The sequence below is a fragment of the Sprattus sprattus genome (genome assembly GCF_963457725.1).
Source record: "Sprattus sprattus genome assembly, chromosome: 2".
Taxonomy (NCBI): domain Eukaryota; kingdom Metazoa; phylum Chordata; class Actinopteri; order Clupeiformes; family Clupeidae; genus Sprattus; species Sprattus sprattus.
In genome coordinates this window covers 35810879-35833144 of record NC_137921.1, presented here as the reverse complement: position 1 = coordinate 35833144, position 22266 = coordinate 35810879, and the positions used below count along the sequence as shown (strand labels likewise).

Here is a 22266-nt window from a genome sequence, read left to right as displayed (position 1 = left end):
GATCCAAGCTCCGCTCAACACAACACAGCCCTCTCTCAGATTCACCGGAGTGCTTCACCTTTCTGTTAGCTCCACTGCAGGCACACACACACACAAACACACAACACAGATAACTGTACACCTGAGCCCCTTACCACCAAGTGTTCTTCTCATAGGCAATCTACTACAGGCACTACCCTATGGTTCTAATGTCCTTTAAACAAACTTTCGCATACGTCTTACAAGTAATTTTAAAATTCATATTCGGCATGACATGATAGCCTTATTTAACAAAGATAACCCTACCTCAGTGGTTCGGCTGTGGATCTCGTTCTGCCATCACGTTGCATGGACTATGTCTCCGAGTGTCACCGTCAATAACTTAAGTGGCATATTAAAACTGTTTTGCCGAGCACTGACGATTACATCACTCTATCCGTCGAGGGAAAGCACCAAGACAACGTGTTTGCCAGCTCCTCGCCTCTTGGAGCGCCGCGTCCCTTGGGCGAGCTCACAGCTGGGCATTCACTAATTAAGCGCGCGATTGAGAGCAAATGTGCGTTTAATTACAAGTTTCTGAAAGGATGCAACAGCATGTCAGACAGACGCAGAGCTCCTGTACTAACAGCGAGGATCTCATAAGGTAACATCTTCTGCAAACAGGACGGAAATGTCATGGCACAGGATTGCATATGTACACAAAGTCAGAATCGTATCTTGTGAACTCAACCAAAGCGCACCACCTGTGTATTCAAGTTATATCGCGCAATCGGGATAAATACATCGGGATATTTATGTGCAAACGCAAACAACGTATAACCGTCCGTCTTTACAGGAGACTAGAGGCACAGTAAAACAGCAGAGAGACGCCCTCGAATGCATCTGCAGCACAGTACAGCAGTGTGCCTAAGGGCCTTCACAGGTCATACCATTACAGTGATTCTGCAGATTACACTATTTCACAATTTTTTTCACCATACTTGCAAAAGTACACAACGCATTAAAGTTGCAACAACTTGACACTTTTTGAGGATGGTCCTGTGAAGGACAGATTAACACCTGTGTCTTTCCCAACTAGCCAGAATATGCCCTAGTTCTGTGTTCCGACTGGAACACCCTGCAAAAATCGAAGAAAAGCTTTTACAGCATGACATTGCCAGCTATACTGCCAAAAGACACCATGTGTTGGCAAGCTTCTATCAGTGTCAACAGGGCTGTTGCTGGTGTTTTACCAGGTTTTCACATGCCTTTTAGGTAGTAGTTTTGGAAAATAAATCCTTATTGCTGCTTTAAGCCAATCTTGCATATGTGTACCTGTTCCTTTGTATCACCCTTGGACTGTTTTGTCATAATATTCCCGGAGCTCTTTCTCCTGGGCCTGTGGCAGCCGGTTCACCCAGCAGCTTAATGAAGAGCAGGCTGAGGCACAGCCTCGGGCAGAGATAGGCAACACTGCAGAAAAACATCAGATAGATGTTTGTGCCAGGATGAGAGAAATATCGATTTTGATTTATACATTTGTAATGAAGTTCTTGTTTCACTTATTTTATATTAATTGCCACTTAATCGTTCCTTATGTGTGTTCAATGTTGCACTGACTGTAGTTGTCAAAAAACTAAATTTTATTAAAAACTTAACTTAATTAAGACAACATATTAGAACTAGAAAATGCATTTCCTGAAGGAAATACCAGTGCATGAAATGCAAAGGTTAAGAAAGAACGAATAAAAGAAAAGTGAAAGAAGGAAAGAAGAAAAGAAAGAAGAGTGAAAGAAGAAAGGAAAGAAGAGTGGAAGAAGGAAAGAAGAAAAGAAAGGAGATTGAAGAAAGGAAAGAAGAAAGGAAAGAAGAGTGGAAGAAGGAAAGAAGAGTGGAAGAAGGAAACAAGAAAAGAAAGGAAAGAGTGGGAGAAGAAAAGAAGAAAAGAAAGAAGAGTGAAAGAAGGAAAGAAGACTGGAAGAAAGGAAAGAAGGCTGAAAGAAGGTAAGAAGAAAGGAAAGAAGAGTGGAAGAAGGAAAGAAGAAAAGAAAGAAGAGTGAAGAAAGGAAAGAAGAGTGGAAGAAGGAAAGAAGAAAAAAAAGGAAAGAGTGAAAGAAGGAAAGAAGACTGAAAGAAGGAAAGAAGAAAGGAAAGAAGAGTGGAAGAAGGAAAGAAGAAAAGAAAGAAGAGTGAAGAAAGGAAAGAATAAAAGAAAGAAGAGTGAAAGAAGGGTGGAAGAAGGAAAGAAGGGTGAAAGAAGGAAAGAAGAGTGGAAGAAGGAAAGAAGAGGGAAGAAGAGTGGAAGAAAGAAAGAAGAAAAGAAAGGAAAAAAGAAAGGTAGGAAGAGTGGAATTAAGAAAGAAGAGAGGAGAGAAGAGAGAACAAGTGTGTGAGTGGAAGAAGGAAAGAAGAGTGGAAGAAGGAAAGAAGAAAGGAAAGAAGAGTAAAAGAAGGAAAGAGTGGAAGAAGGGAAAAAGAAAGGAAAGAAGAGTGGAAGAAGGAAAGAAGAGTCGTAAGGAAAAAAGAAAGGTAGGAAGAGTGGAATTAAGAAAGAAGAGAGGAGAGAAGAGAGAACAAGTGTGTGAGTGGAAGAAGGAAAGAAGAGTGGAAGAAGGAAAGAAAAGTGGAAGAAGGGAAGAAGAACCAAAGAAGATAAGAAGAAAAGAAAGAAGAGTGAAAGAAGGAAAGAAGAAAAGAAAAAGGTAAGAAGAGTGGAAGAAGGGAAGAAGAAGGAAAGAAGAGTGGAAGAAGGAAAGAAGAAAGTAAAGAAGAGTAGAAAGAAGGAAAGAAGAAAGGAAAGAAGAGAGGAAGAAACAAAGTAAGGAAAGAAGAGTGAACAAGAGTGGCTCTGGATAAAGACTGTAAAGAGAGAGTGAAAATATTGAAAGAAGGAGAAAAAAAGAGTGAAGCAGAGAGATGGAGTGTGAGAGAAAGTAGAGTGAGAGTGATAGAGGGAAAAAAAAGTAGAGTATGGAAGGTGTCTATTAATATTCCTAGTTATACAGTTGAATGGAGAGGTAGAGAGAAGAGGACCCTTTGAGGCTTGCCGCAGGTGTCAGTGAAGCACAGGTGCAAGCCAGTTTAATTACCCTATTGTGATGTCATAATGGCCCAATGTAAGTCAATGGGAAAATTTAGATTCGTTTTTCTTTAATAACTTAAAAAGTATAAAGTTTAGAAACGTGAAAAATACATAGCATAAGTGTCCTTTACAAGACCTACGCGACAAAGTTTGAATGAAGTTTCTACGTTAAGCGGTTCGGGCTGAATTAATCGCAGAAAAAGGTAACAAGAACTAGAAAATGCATTTCCTGAAGGAAATACCAGTGCATGAAATGCAAAAGTTAGGAAAGGAAGAAGAAAAGAAAGAAGAGTGAAAGAAGGAAAGAAGAAAGGAAAGAAGAGTGGAAGAAGGAAAGAAGAAAGAATAGAAGAGTGAAGAAAGGAGAGAAGAGAGGATGAAGGAAAGAAGAGTGAAAGAAGAAAAGAAAGAAGAGTGAAGAAAGGAAAGAAGAGTGGAAGAAGAAAAGAAAGAAGAGTGAAGAAAGGAAAGAAGAGTGAAAGAAGGAAATAATAGTTGAAGAAGGAAAGAAGAGTGAAAGAAGGAAAGAAGAAAGGAGAGTGAAGAAAGGAAAGAAAAGTGAAAGAAGGAAAGAAGAGTGGAAGAAGGAACGATGAGTGGAAGAAGGAAAGAAAAGTGAAAGAGAAAAAGAGAGTGAAAATATTGAAAAAAGGAGATAAAAATGGAGTGAAGAAGAGAGATTGAGTGTGAGAGAAAGTAGACTGAGAGAGAAAGATGGAGAGATGGAGAGAAAAAAAATAGAGAATGGATGGTGTCTTAATGTTCCTAGTTACAGTTAAATTGAGAGGGACAGAGAGAGAAGAGGTTCCTTTGATTTGGCGCAGCTGTCAGTAAAGCACAGGTGCAAGCCAGTTTAAAGTCCCTATTATGATGTCATAATGGCCCAATGTAAGTCAATGGGAGAAATTTATATTCGTTTTTCTTTAATATCTTAAAAAGTATAAAGTTTAGAAAAGTGAAAAATACATAGCACAAGTGTCGTTTACAAGACCTACGCGACAAAGTTTGAATGAAGTTTCTACGTTAAGCGGTTCGGGCTGAATTAATCGCAGAAAAAGGTAACAAGAATAAGAAGAAGAAGAAGAAGAAGCCTAGGAATAACAATACAGGGCATTTCATGCACTGTAATAATAATAAGAAGAAGAAGCCTAGGAATAACAATACAGGGCATTTCATGCACTGTAATTAATGATGAATGGTGTAGAGTATGGAGTAACTTTAATGCAAGTATTTTTTCAATAAATAAATCAAGGAGCCATGAAAATAATTTTTTTTTTTTTTACTTTTAACCTGCATTGTATACAACCACACATTTTTTAAAACAACTCTCCAAACTCCCTGAAAAAACTTAGGAGGAGAAAAAAAAGAGGAAGATTAACAGTAGTAACCGTACAATAGTGTGATACAGAGAGCTGTGCTAGAGTTTGACTCGCTCGCCGATTCGTTTATTTAGAAAACAAGGTAAAAAGTCTGTGGTGGCTGAGCTCTCCAGGCTCCGTGGGCTGGTCTGTCCCTGATCGCTGACCGCTGAGGTGTGGAGCTGGGCATGGGGGCGTTGGGGGAGCGCGGTCAACAGGCGCAGGGCGTGCCCGCCTCCAGATCCACCGTTAGTCCTTTGCTCAGGAGGAAGGCCTCCTGTTTAGGCTCCCGCCCCAGGAACTTCTTTAGCATCTCCGTGGCATCCACGGAACCGCCCGGCTGCAGGATGCACTTCCTGTAGTCCTGACCCACCTGGGGCACAAACACACACACACACACACACACACACACACACACACACACACACACACGGACACACCACACACACACGGACAGCACACCAACTATGATAACAGATGTGCAGAAGGGAGGAGAGGAGCGAGAGAGGCGTGGACAGGAAGAGAGAGGAGAGGAGAGGAGAGGAGAGAGCATTCATGAAGAATGGCGTGGACAGGATGAGAGAGGAGAGGAGAGAGCATTCATGAAGAATGACGTGGACAGGATGAGAGAGGAGAGGAGAGAGCATTCATGAAGAATGGTGTGGACAGGATGAGAGAGGAGGAGAGAGGAGAGAGCATTCATGAAGAATGGTGTGGACAGGATGAGAGAGGAGAGGAGAGAGCATTCATGAAGAATGACGTGGACAGGATGAGAGAGGAGAGGAGAGAGCATTCATGAAGAATGGTGTGGACAGGATGAGAGAGGAGGAGAGAGGAGAGAGCATTCATGAAGAATGGTGTGGACAGGATGAGAGAGGAGGAGAGAGGAGAGAGCATTCATGAAGAATGACGTGGACAGGATGAGAGAGGAGAGGAGAGAGCATTCATGAAGAATGGTGTGGACAGGATGAGAGAGGAGGAGAGAGGAGAGAGCATTCATGAAGAATGGTGTGGACAGGATGAGAGAGGAGGAGAGAGGAGAGAGCATTCATGAAGAATGGTGTGGACAGGATGTGAGAGATGAGGAAAGGAAATAAACAGAGTGAGCAGAGAAGAGAGGAGCAGGAGTAGGGAGAAGAGGAGCAGAGAAGAGAGGAGCACAGAATAGAGGAGCAGGAGTAGAGAGGAGGAGAGGACCAGGGGTAAGGGGATCAGGAGTAGAGAGGAGCAGGAGTAAGGGGATCAGGAGTAGAGAGGAGCAGGAGTAGAGAGGACAGGACCAGGGGTAAGGGGATCAGGAGTAGAAAGGAGCAGGAGTAGAGAGGAGCAGGAGCAGAGAGAAGCAGGAGCAGAGAGGAGGAGAGGAGCAGGAGCAGAAGTAGAGAGGAGCAGGAGTAGAGAGGAGCAGGAGCAGAGAGGAGCAGGAGTAGAGAGGAGCAGGAGCAGAGAGGAGCAAGAGTAGAGAGGAGCAGGAGCAGAGAGAAGCAGGAGCAGAGAGGAGGAGAGGAGCAGGAGCAGAGAGGAGGAAAGGAGCAGGAGTAGAGAGGAGCAAAGAGGAGCAGGAGTAGAGAGGAGCAGGAGCAGAGAGGAGCAGGAGTAGAGAGGAGCAGGAGCAAGAGGAGCAGGAGCAGAGAGGAGCAGGAGTAGAGAGGAGCAGGAGCAGGAGTAAGGGGATCAGGAGCAGAGAGGAGCAGGAGTAGAGAGGAGCAGGAGTAAGGGGATCAGGAGTAGAGAGGAGCAGGAGTAGTGCTGCCTACCTTTGGGTTCATGATGCCCTCCTGCTTGAAGCGGGCGTAGAACATGTCCATCGAGAACACCTCACTCCACAGGTAGCCGTAGTACTGAGCATCGTACCCTCCAGCCAGGTGGCCAAAGGTAGCAGGCATGTTGGTACCTGAGGAATGGTTCATCTTTTATCAGAATTATCTAAAAGGATATTCTAACCTTCTTCCCTACGAGGATTAAAACCCCCAAAACAGAAATCTACTTCAACAGGAGCTTGGTCATTTCATCAACCAAAACAACTTCCTCACAAGACTGGCATTATACACGTGGCGTCATGCCAGGGTCTCACCAGCGGAGGCGGGAACTCCCAGGATCTCCTGGCACAGCCTGGCGTACTCCTCTGCCGGGTCCACACGGAGCTTGGTGTGCAGGCACTGGTCCACCTTTGCCAAGACAATCTGCCTCAGGTTAAACAGACCTGCAGAAGGAACCCAGGTGAGAGGATGGTCTCATAGTCAGGTCACACACTCGGACCAGGGAGGGTCACAACACTGCAAACTCACACTCGGACCAGGCGAGAGGATGACCTCATAGTCAGGTCACACACACGGACCAGGGAGGGTCACAACACTGCAAACTCACACTAGGACCAGGTGAGAGGATGACCTCAGTCAGGTCACACACACACAGAACAGGTGAGAGGATGGTCTCAGGTCACACACTCGGACCATGGGGGGGAGACAACACTACAAACTCCATAGTCAGGTCACACACTCGGACCAGGTGAGAGGATGACCTCAGTCAGGTCACACACTCGGACCAGGTGAGAGGATGACCTCAAAGTGAGGTCACACACTCGGACCAAGAAGGGGTCACAACACTGCAAACACCATAGAAACATGGAAAACCCCTCATACAGTGGCCAGTAGTATGTTTGGCACCCTGGCTAAAGATGATTGAAAGGGCTTGAGAAATGTCTCACTTTGTCAGTTATTAATCTTATGTTGAAGAAAAAACACAAAATCAAATCACACTTATTGGCATCCCAACAAATTTGAATTAAGGAAATATAAATGAAGTATGATCCCACGCATAGGTAACTCATTTTAAGCTGTCCTAAATGTTAAAGAACACCATGAACCAGCTGGGAAGAGGACTCAAGGCTATTGTCAGCAGGCAGGAGATGAGAGGTCAGAGAAGACCACAGTTTCAGAATTACAGTTTTGTAGAGTTTCTTGGGCATGTCTCCAAATCTAAGCGTAGAAATAGAGATGGCTACAGAGAGCAGCACCATACCAAACATTAAATACAGAGCTGTGTCTGTGTCTGTGTCTGTGCCTGTGCCTGTGCCTGTGCCTGTGCCTGTGCCTGTGCCTGGGCCTGGGCCTGGGCCTGGGCCTGGGCCTGGGCCTGGGCCTGGGCCTGTGCCTGTGCCTGTGCCTGTGCCTGGGCCTGTGCCTGGGCCTGTCATCAGTGATGCCGTAGGGCTGTTCCTCCAACAAAGGTGCGGGCTGTACTGTTCCCCTGGCAGTATGGGCATCAAAATCGGGCAATTCTGCCAAGAACCTAAAATTTGTCCGTGGTTGGATCATCCAGCAGGACAACAATCCAAAGCTGGATCCATCGATCCAAAGCAAAAATGGTTAAATTAACACAAAATCAAGCTTTTGCCATGACCATTCCAGCCCTCTGACCTAAATCAAACTGGACTGAGCTCAAGAAGAGAACACCCAGGACTATGAAAGATCTTGAGACACTGTATTGAGGAATGGTTGAAAATCCCTCCCTCCGTGTTCTAGTCTTTCAGGATTTTACAAGAAAAGACTCAGTGTGGTTCTGTTGGAAAAGGGGGGGTGCACACAATACTAAACCAAGGGGTGCCAATAATTACCACACATTTTTCAGAGTAACAATTATTTTCTGATCACCTGTGACCTTTTTTGGGATCATGTGGAGTTAATGTATTTTCTTTACCTGCTGAGTAAAGACAACATTTGATAAAGAGTAAGAAGAAAGTTCACTGATACGGGTGCCAAACATTCTAGAGGGCACTGTATACAGTATATGGCCTTTTTCATTTACTAAGTCATACGAAGTCAAAATGGGTCATGGGTTTCTGGTCCATCTATTGCATACATTCATGGATTTGTATTTCATTTTTTAACCCATGGATTATATTTCTATTTTTGACTTTCCAATTGCAAATGCATACATAAACTGAGGAAACATTTGGGAAGCACATTCAACAGTAAACTATTTTTAAATGATTTAAAATAAATTAGTGTAAAACGACCTTGCATCCCCTCACCATGAGGGCGGAGTGGAGTGTATGAGCTTTACCAGTGTTAGCGAGGCGAGACTTGATGAGTTTGTCGAGCAGATCGTCGGGGATGGCGGTTCCGGTCTTGTAGTGTTTGGACATGCGCTGAAGCGGCTCCTTCTCCCACACCCAGTTCTCCAGCATCTGAGACGGCGCCTCCACAAAGTCCCGCTCCACGTGCGTCCCGCTGAACATGGCGAAGTCAGCCTGAAGGGCGGTGAGACAAGAGACATTATAATCTCATTATGAGCCTAATTTATTATGATTCACCACCTTAAAGCGACTAGCCTTTTTACGACAACAATTTTGCAACCGACATACCATATATATGTGATGAATGCCGTCAAGCTGTTTAAATCTCCTCAATTCACATCATCACATGCATGTGTATACATACACATACTTTACTGTGTTGTCAATCAGCTAGAAATTTCTAAAGTGTGTAAATGAGTGTGTGGTATCCAGTGTTGGGCAAGTTACTGAAAATTAGTACTTAGGGTGGCTTTACACGACAACGCTCCCGGGTGAAACCGACAAAATATTATATCAGATGTGCCTTTTGTTTAGACGGTGACAGCGTTTTTGGGGCTTAAAAACGCAAAAAAATGAACCCACCCTCCAGAGTGGAAATCTTAAAAACGCTCCACCGTCGCGTTCTCGTCTAAAGGGTTGAAAACGCAAAAGTGTGCTCTGAGCTGCTCACGCTGGCTATCCTCGCATACGCGTTGACATCATATCCATGTGCATACAGCCAAACAACAACAAACATGTCGGATTATTTCCATCAGTCGGAGATTCAAGCTGCTTTGATATCTATCCAGGAGTCATTTCAGCAAATAAGCCGAGTAATCACAGATAAAACAGAACAGAGAAGGCGCATTAATTACACTAGGTCTCGAAGCTTGTCTGTTCTATCCCTTGTAGCCTACGTCGCTTTGGCCAAAGGCGTCTGCTAAATGACTAAATGTAAATGTACACGAACACTGCAAATGTAAGTGAATGAATAAATAAATAAGCACCCAATCGCGTTAAAATAGCCATAGTGGAATAGAATGGACACATATACATCCTGCAGTAGGTAGGCCTACCTCCACGTCTGCACCGTTAAGTTCAATTTCACACACTTTTGCGTCACCGTCTGCATGCAGATTTCCACCCAAAGACTCTCGTCTAAACGCGAAATAAAAAGTGGGAACGCAACGCCACTTTTGCGGTTTGCGTTCAGATCGTTGTCGTGTAAAGCTAGCCTTAGTTACAGTTACTAGTTACTTATTTTAAAAGTAATTGAATAACTTTCCCAGTTACTGTAGATCAAAGTAATTAGTTACTTGGGAAAGTAACTTTTACGTTACTTTTATATCTGCGTTTAATGTAATGAATATGAACACTACTGAACAGTCAAACACATTTTTTTTGTACCTATTTATTTTAAACAACAGGGCAATATGCCTTCAAATCAAGCAGTAGTACAAAAGTCCCTTTTAACACTTAACTTAATACAAAATAACTGTTTAACAGTGTTTTTTTAATACATTAGGCCCAATGAAGTTAAAGTGATTGGCTTACAGTATTAACACCATATAAAAAGTAGGGGGATACAAACTAATCAATTAGTGGTTCAGTTTACCAAATACCCTGAAACACCCACACAGTATTCACAATATGCTAAATAATATCTTTCTAATAAGTCCTACTCGCTGGCATGGAAAATACGACATTGTACTCAAATGCGGTTGGCCAAACCATTTATCTTGTCCCCATAGCCACAACAGGGATTAAGGTTAAGGACACCCTGATTAAGGTAGGAACTGTATATAAGTTCCCACTGGTCCCGGTGGCGCTTCTTTCCCCGTTGCACCGACAGACAAGATAAGGACACGAACACCGGAAACAGTTGGTAATTTATTCCACGCGTTTTCTGGTTAAACAATAAATGTTGGAAACCACGATTGGTGTCCTAGCCTTCTTTCCATATGTATGCGCGATTGTATACAAGAGCAATTGACATGTGTTAGCGGCCGTGGAGAATAGGAGATATTTGCAGTTGTATATCCTTGTGTGCGTGCGTGCGTGATTGTATGCAAGTGCAATTTGTGTGTGTGTGTGTGTGTGTGTGTGTTAGCGGTCCTTGAAAATGGGAGAAACTGTGTATGTACAGCCTTGTGCATAGTAACGTGGGTAACAAACTCATTTAAATTTCAGTAACTGTAACTGCATTACTTGATTTAAAAGAATACTTAGTTACCGGCTCGTTACCGCTAAAAGTAGTGGAATTACAGTAACGCGTTACTTAGTAGCGCGTTACTCCCAACACTCGTGGTATCTGGGCACACAGCTGGTGTAAATGAGTGTGTGTGGTAACAGCGGGTGTAAATGAGTGTGTGTGGTAACAGCTGGTGTACATGAGTGTGTGTGGTACCTGGGCACACAGCTGGTGCATCACGTGGCCAAACTCATGGAAGTAGGTCTCCACCTCATCGTGCTGGAGGAGAGAGGGGGCGTCGGCCGTGGGCTTGCTGAAGTTGGCCACCATGGCGGCTACGGCCATCTGACGCGAGCCGTCTGGCAGCAAACACCCCGGCTGCAGGCCGAAACAGGCCGCGTGGCCGTACTTACCCTCCCTATGGGAACACACACGCGAACGCGCACACGCACACTCACACGCACACGCACACGCACACGCACACGCACACGCACACATTCACACACACAGGAAGCAAAAACCCACACCGTTACTACAGTGTGAAATAACATTAAGCCTCATAAATGAATAAGGTTTTACGGTCAAATTCAAAAATGAACAAAGTAGGTCTAAGAAATCTAGAAAACCAGCCCTGTGTTCACTCTGTTCCTCTGCTGTTTAGCAGAGCACTACATTTGGGGCAGGACTAATGAGGAGAAACACACACATCTGTCCTCACCTGGGGAAGAGGTCCAGGTAGAACTGTCCCACCACCTGTCCGCTGGTGCGGTCCTTGACGCAGTAGAGTGTGACGTCGTCGTGCCACACGGGGGCGCCCTCCACCTTGTCGAAGGTGAGGTCCAGCAGCTCCTGGTAGATGTCCAGCAGGCCGTGGGTCACCACCTCCATGGGGAAGTACTCCTTGAGCGTGTTCTGGTCCACGGCGTACTGGGTCTCCTCCACCTGGGTCATGTAGTAGCGTGTGTCCCAGGCGTGCAGCTCGCCCTTGAAGGGCAGGCCACGCTTCTGACACTCCTGTTCCTTCAGCTTCAGGATCACGGCACGCTCCTCCTCGCCCAGAGGCTTCAGCTTAGTAGCCAGCTCCTCTGAACACACACACACACACACACACACACACACACACACACACAGACACACAGACACACAGACACACAGACACAGACAAATATATATATATATTAGGGCTGGGCAAGTTAACGCGTTAATCTTGCATTAATTCATCAATTAATTAACGCCGACAATTATTTTATCGCGCGTTAACGCAGGTTTTATTATTTATTTTATTATTGTAAAAGTCTGTTGCCAATTGGCTTTTATTTTGACTGCTACGCAACTGGAAAAGAAAAGAATGGGCGGATAAACAAACCTGGGCACAGACATATATACTTGAAAAGTTGACCACACGCAAGTTAACACAGATACACGAAAGCTAAACTTGTCGAAATAATGTGGCGATTCATTGCCTGTGCATCACCTCCAGCAAAGGTTAACGTCAGTGGGCGTTAACCGGTCAGCTGTTTAGCTAGAATCTATAAGTTCGTTGTCTCTGAATGATGCTAACAGCAGCTAAGCAGCTGGCTATCCTAGCCTGTCACCCTACTGGATCCATCATTAAGATCACATCAGGATGACGAGAAAATCAACTATCGAAAAAATGATTTTGAGCTTGTTGTGCAATGATGTCCCCTGTCCTCCTGGCTCCCAATAAGTTAAGCTAACTCATTTTAACCTAGGGCTGGGCGGTATATCGATATTTGAGGTATATCGATATTTTTAAAAACGAGATATGGAATGAGACGCTATCGTCAACATCGATATAATTTCATTTCCGTTTAAAGTACAGCACATTTGTTCCGAATAACAGCCATTTCGAGCCGCGGCTGCCGTCTACCTACTCTGCCTCTGTCTCCCGCTCTGCCAGTGCCTCCGGCTCACACACACACCCAGCCCCGCCCCCACTCACGTCACTTTTTTAAAATCCCCTACAGCGCGAAAATAATTTTCTGTTATGTTTGAGATTCCTGTTATGTTTTAAGTAACATTTAATTCAATTAAATAACATCACACAACGTGTGGCTTTGACTGAAACGTTGCAGATGCGTCTTTCTGTCATGGGCCAAATAAAGACTGGCAGGCAACTCATGCGCGACTGCGCTTTCACTGGCTACATCGAATCTAAACGACACGTAGGCCCGATTACCTCCAATATCAAATGAACGGACGGTAAAGATCCCTATGGCGAGGCTACGTGCAGTTTCGGTAGGTCGGGACGATTTATGAATTTGCCTATTTTAATGCAGCTGCCGTCACGTAAGTTAATGGTTATGCTGCGACTCATTAGGCCCTAATACATGTGCCAATGTGATCAGAACAGTTTATCGTATCGTATTCGCGTGTAGGTGTGAAAATTTTCAAGGGAAACGGCTCTTGTCGTTACATGTTTACATGTGCAAAATGTAAAGCGTTTACATTGCCTCGGGCATGCGCAAAGACCACGGAGATGTGCTCCCACCTGGTTTGTTTACTAACAACATCAACGTGGATCCGCATCGTGCACAGGCAGTGTAGTGGCTTAAAGTTCCCTTCTTTCTATCAGCATATAGTTCTTAATATTTTCTTTGAATAACCACTCTCAGATGGAAAGAAAACGAGTCTACGCGTGGATGTGTTTCAACAACGGTAGAAAACTGTGTTTCATGTGAACTCATAATTATATGACAGTGGTAGGCTTAAGTTACAGTTGAGACACCCGAAATAACTTGCATGCGCAGCAATCCTGAGACGTGATTTTTAGTTTGCACATGAATACTAACGTCTTCTTTGATCCCAGGAAATTTGAGCACACAACCCATCTCCCTTACGGAGATATTGGCGAAAGTTGTTTTACCTACTTCATTGCAAACGTCTAGTTTCGCAAACGTGTCTAGTTTTTGTGCAGTAGCGAATAGAGTCTCAGTCTACTACACCATACATAGCATATCGTGTTTGTAGAAAATGATTAAGGTGCAACAAATGGCAATAAGCATATTTAAATTAAATGATTCACATTGCAAGTAAAATGGTGCGGCTGGAGCAGATACAGGGAGAGACAACGGTGACGCAGTTTGGATGTAGCGACAAACGTTTATGTGCTGTAACAAACACTAGTGTTAACCAGTAGGCCTATGTGAGTAACGTGGGTTTTATTAAAACATAGCGTGTGTAATGTGTAGCTATTTCATTCCGTTTATTAACCTTTCCGGCTGTCTGTATGTATTTACTAGACAGCAGTAGACGTAAAGGAAAGGGAATTAACCCCGGCAGCGGAGCATTTTGCGGAGCATTTTACTCCCCCGCATTCTCTCTACAAACTTCCATATAGACGCGGGATCAGCAGAGGAAAATCTTTGTTTCGTTAGGCTATTAGTTATATTTGAAAACAGCCAGTCATTGTAGCCTACCACTCGTGGAATAAGGAATTTCAAAGAGATGATGGAGTGATTTGACTCAGAAGTGACATTGGGCATTGGCAGCGCGATATGTTCAGAACAACTTAAACTTCTAGCTCAGTAACATCAACAGCTAAGAAAGAAGGTAAGAAAAATAGTCGGAAAACTTTGATTTGCAAGGGAAGCAGGCAAGTGTTGGGGTTGTTACAGTATATAGCCTACAATGTGGTGAAATTTCGGAATTAATAGGCTCGTGGCGTTTCCTAAATATGCTTTCTTTCATTTTGCAAAAAACAGTAGGCTATATTACCATATTAAAATGGTGTACCAAATTGCGTTTTATTACTGATAAAAAATTGTAGGCCTCCTAGCCTATTGGATCAGTCTCCTTTCAAGAACAGGCAAGAACTTTCTAGCCTCGAACTTTCTAGCCTCCTGTCACCGTCTCCCCCCAGTCACGCACCAACTCCCCCATGACACATCGGCCTGATTTGACACGCCCTTTTCTGAGCCGAACGATCGTGGTAAACCACCTCTCTCGAAAGGCTCAGACGATCGGCGGAAAAACGAACAGTTCACATCTAGACCCCTTATACATGAGGCAATTGTAACAGGTTCGCGAGTTTCTATCGGTGCAGACGCGATGTAACAGCTTTACATTGACGCATGTATAAGGGGCTATTGAAAATCTTGGTTACACTCTGCACCGCCCGTTGTCTCACCAGGATTGCGAACTTTGCAACTTGCTGCAGCTGCTTGGTCGGTCTCTTCCTCACTAACTTGATCAGGCATAGTACGGTTTAAGTAGCATCACTGCTAATGTTAGTTAGTTAGCAAGTAGGCTATCTGTGGCTGACACCTGACTGACAGATACATTGTTGACGCACACTTTGTTGCGAATTGTACATACATGTGATTTAAATAGGCTAAAAGGTTACATAGTGTATGACATAGATGATAAATATTGACACTTAGCAGGAACACAGTTCGTCAGCCGTCAGTTTTAATACAAGTTGACCAGACTACTTGCTATGAAAGATGTGAAGCACAAAAACCGTTGCAAATGACAGCAGTCAATTAACTTTACGCGGGTGTTAATCAAATAATCAACGGAACTTTTTGGAACATTCTGAAGAGCTGTATAATTTGATGAGATACGTTAATGACATCACAAAAATAAAACAGGCACATCGGCAACTTGCGTGATTCTTTTCATGTAGGTAGACTGATTCATTTAACAAATTTAGGATTGAGAACAAGCACAGCGACGTCACTGAAAAAGAGAGCACAGAATGCGGAGTTGGAGCGTGCCAACGGCAAGTATGTTATTATTGCATCAAAAAATATCGATATTTATCTTATATCGTCATTTTGCTTGAAAATATCGGGATATGACTTTTGGTCCATATCGCCCAGCCCTATTTTAACGTGCTAGCTGACGCTAGCTAGCATGGGGAGTTGTCATTAACTAGCGAGCTACAAACGTCAGAGGGCTATGGCAGAAACAACGTCATAACCAGGCTGGTTAGTTACATTACAGGGAAACCAGCCATCAAGTACATGGAATTGAGTTGTAATATTGTCAACACAACTTTCTGGTGCTTCACCACACTCTAAACATCAATACCCTGGCAGTTGCAATAAGCTTCAGTTTTGTATTTTTTTTGATAACATTGTTTAAATTGAGAATTACACAAAGTATTGATTTTATTAAACTGCTACTATATAAAAATGCTGATGTTAAGTGTTTGCACAACAAATGTTGTGGCACTTTTGTTCATATGGCAGAACATTTAAAATAAAAGTGCGCTATACACTACTTTTGAATTGATTATTGGATTTTGTGTATAGAAATGCGATTAATCGCGATTAATCAGGGAAATCATGCAATTAAAATGTTTAATCGTTGCCCAGCCCTAATTTATATATATAATATATATCAAATGTACAGGTCCACTGAAAGCTAAATTAAGGAAGTAACTACCATTTGCAGAGATCCATCCCTTTCCCTCACACACACACACACACACACACACACACACGCATCAAATTAAATAAAACATCAGCTGGGTCTATCCGAACCATAACTGGATCAGATGCAGGCAAGCCAGCTGCTGTCAGGATGTAAACAAAACACACACACACACCCTTACGTTCTTCACTAAGCCACAGATCAGCCATTAGGTTTTTCCCTAGCAACCATAAGTTGTATTGTTTAAAAAAAATATTCATTATATAATCTAAATCGTAGTTATTCTACATACAAGACATATATACTGTATATATATATATATATCACAAAGTTATTTGAAATGATTTTGAGTGAACTGACCAAGGAATGTGGAGACCTTCTTGGCAGACTTGGCCATGTTCATCTCCAGCACAAAGTCAGCATGGGTGCTGAAGCCCAGCAGAGTGCTCTTCTGCGCACGCAACTGGACCAGCTCCTTCAGGATGCCAGAGTTCTCCTGGCCAGCGAGAAAGAGAGGGGGGGGGGGGAGAGGCAGAGAGAGAAAGAGATAAGGGCAGATAGAGAGAGATAAGGGCAGAGAGAGAAGGAAAGGTAGAGAGAAAGAGGGGCAGATAGAGAAAGAGAAGAAAGGGCAGATAGAGAGAGAGAGAGAAAAGGGCAGATAGAGAGAGAGAAAAGGGCAGATAGAGAGAGAGAAAGAGAGAGAAAAGGGCAGAGAGAGAGAGAGAGAGAGATGGGGCAGAGATATACAGACAGACAGACAGAAAGGCAAACAGCAGTTATTCAGGAAATTCTGGGAATACTTCAAACACAGGAAGCAAACCAAATCATCACAGGATATCACATGACCTCACACATGACATCACACTGGCGCCCAGTGTGGCATCTGGTACAGACTTCTAATTAGTGAGATAAGCTGCATTTGGATGAGAAGGCTTTATGATCTCAGGCTGTTATGTGTTTATTAGTCTGGGTCTGTGTTTGTGTGTGTGTGTGTGTGTGTGTGTGTGTGTGTGTGTGTGTGTGTGTGGGGGGCATCTCCTTGCCTCCTTGCAGCGGGAGTTGAAGGCCTCCTCCAGTCTCTTGCGGGTCTCGGGCACGTGGCACTTCTTAATGGTGGGGAAGTAGTGTGGGTACTTGAGTGTGATCTTCAGCTTGCCCTCTGCATCCTTCTCCAGCGAAGTCAGGAAGTCCTCCGGCAGACCACCTGGGAGGCAACACACTTCCTCCATCACACACTGACCCCCAAACACACTTAAAGCTCTAGAGGCCACACACTTTCTGCATCACATACTGACCCCCCCCCCCCCCCCCAAACACACTTAAAGCTTTAATGAGAACACATGCCTTCTGATTCAGACTTCATTTGGCAACCAGTCACAGAATGAACCAGGTTTAATATTCAGATACTAACCACATTAACCACAAGGCATGGAGAGCAGCAGCAGGAGAAACAGATCCTTAGTCATTTTCTTTGGTAATCAATACTTTCTAAACCTACTCTGTAATACTTGCATAATGCATTATTATACCCGTAGTCATCATGTATTGCCTTCTAAAGTGTTTGACCTGCATAATGGTGCTAATCAACCTCATTACAGGGATTACCAATGATAATTAAAGAGGTTTAATAACACACAAGTACACACAAAAGAAATACTTCCTAAATTAAATCAGCTTTCAGCTCTGTGTGTGTTAAATGGTAGCAGCAAGCCACAGAGATTGGCAGTATGATTGGGCAGAGCAGCAGCCCAGGCTTACCGAGCTCGTCACGGGTAAAGGCCAGGCTGGTAGTGTCCTCATTCAGGTGCTTGTTGAAGTCAATGCACAGGTTACTCAGCTTCTTCTTGATGGTTTTGATCTCCTGTTTAGAGTTTGGATGAGAGATGATTTAGTCATTCACTAATGGAGCTGCTGTTTATTTGTTTGTTTGTTTTCTCGCATGTTTTGTTTGTTTTATTTTTATTTTCCGCTCACATCCTGGGTCTCTTTGGGAAGGTGGAGGCCGTTCCTCTTCCCTAGCTTGGTCAGCCTCTCCATGTACCTCTTCCCCTCTGAAGTGAGAGTGTCTCCTTCCTCCAGTTTACCCTGATGGGGGACGAGAAGTAAGGAAAGATCAGATAGGGATTAAATACAGTTACATTAATCTGACTAATTCGATTTAGATTCAGAAACCTGGAATGCTGCTAAGTCAAGCAAGGAATTCGATTTTGTAGAGCAACTTCCTGAGAAATAACAGGCCATTTCACAACACGGAAGATGGAAAAGTAAAGCTAGTCCATGTGTGTGGGTGCAGTTCCTATAGAACACATATTCTGAGGACATGCATACCTTTGCTGTGCAGTAAATCAACTGCTATTTAAAACCATGGAAACCAATGCACACTTGTTCCTACTAGACTTGCTCTGGCAGATTCATGAGGAAGGCACAGTGGATTAAGTCTGGCTCCTGGGCCTGTGGTGGCGTCTGGGCGTGTGGTGGCTCATGCTACAGGTAAACTGGCCATGTGCCAAAGCTGCCGATGTTCCAGAGCAATGAAGGGTTTTGTAAATCTCCCAAGCAGGTTTTTCCCCAATAAAGTGGGCCATTTTTGAATATATAAAGTACCAGTCAAAGGTTTGAACACACCTTCTTATTCAAGGTTATTTCTTTATTTGTATTATTTCCGACTTTAAACATTAATACTGAAGACATCAAAGCTATGAAAGAAGACAAATGGTACAATGTAGTATCCAGAACAAACCAGAATATGTTTTATATTTTAGAGTCTTCAAAGTAGCCACCTTTTGCCTTGATGTCAGCTTTGCACACTCTCTGCCTGGGTCACCTGTAACATGAGCCACCACAGGCTCTGTGCCCAGTGGCATTTAGAGTGGGCTCAGATGCCAGCAAGAGGAGACAGCGGTAGAAACGGGGGTGTAAATGAAGGTGGAAACGAGGGTGTAAACAAGGGAGTAAACGAAAGAGTAAACAAGGGAGTAAACAAGGGAGTAAACAAGGGTGTGAACGAGGGTGTAAACGGTGGCGTGAGTGTGTGTTCTGACCTCCAGGGCGACGATGCGTTGGTACACGTCCTCCCTCATGCTCATCTCCACATCGAACTCCGACAGCTTCTTGTCAGCCTCCGTGCTGGCAGTGCGCACCTCCTTGGAGGAGGAGACATGCTGGGGGAAATCCAGCATGTTGCGCTGGACTGGGGGGGGGGGGGGGGGGGGGGTGCACAAGTCACACCTTTTCAGCACCATTCACATCAATCAAACCAATATTTTTTTCCCCTGCTACATCTCTCAGGAATGCAAACTGGTCAGGGGTGAAAAAGGTGAGAAGGTTGCGTGAGAGGAAAAATTGCCGCTTCTTCACGCAGGGGTTAAAGCAAAAAAAAATCCTGAGCATGAACTTTTTTTTCTAGGCCTATGTGGGTGAGTGCGAGGGGGGGGGGTCGTCCTGTGGCGAGGACACATTTACAGGGTCAAAAAAACAAACAAAAAAACATTTTGAAATGAATGATGACAGATTATGGTGGGACTTTTGAAACTGCAATCCCAAGAGGGTCAGCAATACTCCACCTCACTACAATATGGTACTAACACATGTCGCATTTACGATTTCTTTTTGATATCAAGTTTTGCTGCTAAGCTTTGTCCTTGGAAGATTTCAAGATGACCTACAACCACAAGGTGACATGTTATAAGGGTATGTGAAATTCAGTCAGTGAAAGAAGATTTGATTTGCAACCATTTCATTGAGGATATATGAAAAAGGACAGTGATTCACTTTTTAAACCGTTAAAGAGCAACAGTGAGCTGTAGAATGTAGTTTTATATTGCAACATTTCCATAATTACTTCGTTCAGAAGAAATAATCGTATAATAAAATATACATCTTTTATTCTAGCATACAGTAGCCTAATTGCTGAGGCATTGGCTATATTCATGTTCCTGCCTGGCAGTGTTGCGTTTTTACTGCGTTGTATCTTCTTTTAAACGAGTGGGACGAGTTTTCAATATAAAAAAAAAATATATTAGACTTTTTTCCCACAGCCAAACGCTGCACGCCGGAAATCCGGCACGGTGCCGGAATACTTTGATCCCTGTTCACGAGAACCGAGACTCACCTCAAAAGTAATGCAGCTGTTCTTCATCTTCCTCTGAATTGCCCCCCTCCCCCCCCAAAAAAAACAACTCCTCGGATCTACACGATTCACGTAAATGGCATATTTCGGTGGGAAAACGGCGAATTTCGCCGAAAAGCGACAAGTTTGCATGCCTGATCTCTACAGTACAAATGTTTTTGTCACAGAGCCCTGTGTACTGCATTCTCTCTTTTAGGTATTTTTGGAGATGAAAGTGAGAGGTCAAAGCTTATGTGATGGGTGGGATAGTGGCAGGCACCCAACCCCCCCCCCCCCACCCCCGCCAGTGTGCACAATTTTCTTCCCTCAGATGGGGCAAAAGTGTGTTTTCTGCGAGACTGGGGGGGGACAGAACATGGCCGCATGAGCACAAGTACCTGACTCTGGCTCTGCTTTACCTTCAAACAATACAGAACAATGTAATTGTCACGCGCGTGTTGGTAAGCTAGTCTTTATGTCAAAACTGCTGAATAGTCTATACCATTGCATACGGCATTTCAGCTGACTCCGATTTTCTGTGCGGCTGACAATAGCCGCGGAGTACATGCTATGTTTGGTTGTAGTGGGCTGAACTGATTATGCAACAACGGTTTTGTTTTTGCCATCTGTGCCTGCCTGCATCTGCACACCAAATAAACATACAACTGTTTGTGTGTGCGTTCTGGGTGATGTGGTGAAAAATGTACCTAAAATAATACATGCATGTTTCTTATGACAAATATATTTGGCTTCAGATTTGTGATATTTATGATGCCATGTGCCGAGTGGCAATGCAAACAATTAGGTTCATCTGAATTTTTACTCAGAAGGTTATTGAACAGAACAACTTTCTGCTCACCCGTGTAGTCCACTTCAACATCTGCCAGCGCCTTCAGGGTGTTCTCATAGGTCACCTTACCCAGGTCCAGAGCGCCAACGGTGTCATACACCTGCTTGGTCTTAGCAATGAGCTCGTCAGACAGCTCGTGAATCTGCTCTGGGGTCAGGTCCCAGCGCAGGCGGTTCTCTGCACAGACTCGAGTCTGCGTGCCAAACACCACTTCTCCTGGAAGCACAGGTGAGGATGGTGAGAGAGGGACAACAACATGCTTGGTTACAGGAGGACGAATTTATTTCAGAGGCAAACTAGAGAGATTAATACCAATTTGTCAAGAAAAATACATGAACCAAGCCCGCATTGCAGGCCACAATATAATGGGGGGTCAGGAAGAGAACAAAACAACATCTTTGAGGGGTTCACTCGAATATTTATGCTACTCATTCAATTTTCCATTTACAAAGAAGCATTTCTGTATGAGAGACTAATTTTGTCCATGGTGGTTTATAAAAGGGTTTGCTTTGCACACGTTATCAATTACTCACGCGTTATTTTTACGATAGGGTTTACATTATTAATGCAGAAGCTTAGATGGCGATGTTGGGGACACTGTCACGCACAGATGTAATACATTTGCCAACACCGGTCATGAACTCTCTGACCAACGACAGAATATCCTATTATGAACACCAGCCACAAAACTAGCTGTGACAATGCATTTCAGTTAGCGCTGACGATAGCCCATCAACACAATTATCCGGTGAATTAATGAATGAATGGGTTAAGGAAACGCTACCGTTAGCTGACAGTACAACCTACATTTTTCGGAATTATAGGACCTAGACACAAGCAAAACGAGGGATACATCTAAAGTCGATATAAGATACCTCAATTGGGGTTGTAGAGACCCCAACGAAGTGATGGCACATCGATACCCCAAGATAACATAAGCCAACTGTTAGCTAACCGTTGAACCTTAGCAAGGCTAACCCGCTAGCCTGGACCCATCACCGGCATTCGCCTGAAAGTTGTCTAACCACTGTTACACGGACTGGTATATTAGCCACAGATTACGGTGTTCATCGTTTATGGTTTAAACTACATGTAGCAGAATTATCAGAAAAAATATCTATAAATCTCCTGTTACTCACCTGTGGGTGCCATAATTCAAACAACTGAGTATCAGCGTGTGTTCCACTGTCCGGTTCCTCAACATTGATACCTCCCCTCGTTCCCAACGCTCCCAACGCAATAGGCCTGGGTATGTGTCA

At 43.9% G+C, this 22266-nt stretch overlaps 1 protein-coding gene across 1 annotated transcript; it reads right to left on the bottom strand.

The window, feature by feature from the left end:
- Positions 1 to 4327: 4327 nt before the first annotated feature.
- On the bottom strand, positions 4328 to 22204 carry thop1 (thimet oligopeptidase 1). The gene is made up of 13 exons (XM_080833181.1): positions 22147 to 22204; positions 21017 to 21223; positions 19091 to 19239; positions 18024 to 18134; positions 17808 to 17910; positions 17093 to 17253; positions 16407 to 16542; positions 11365 to 11731; positions 10863 to 11064; positions 8464 to 8650; positions 6473 to 6601; positions 6156 to 6292; positions 4328 to 4771 (listed from the first exon to the last, which is right to left on the bottom strand). The coding sequence occupies exons 1-13, from the start codon at positions 22157 to 22159 to the stop codon at positions 4610 to 4612; spliced, it is 2064 nt and encodes a 687-aa protein (XP_080689307.1). The 5' UTR covers positions 22160 to 22204; the 3' UTR covers positions 4328 to 4609.
- Between the last annotated feature and the right edge of the window lie 62 nt (positions 22205 to 22266).

Coding starts and splice junctions, on each gene's coding strand:
- thop1 (XM_080833181.1), bottom strand. Junction 17,254..17,807: donor CTTTACCCGTGACGAGCTCG/GTAAGCCTGGGC, acceptor GTTGCCTCCCAG/GTGGTCTGCCGGAGGACTTC. Junction 11,065..11,364: donor TACCTGGACCTCTTCCCCAG/GTGAGGACAGAT, acceptor GTGTTCCCATAG/GGAGGGTAAGTACGGCCACG.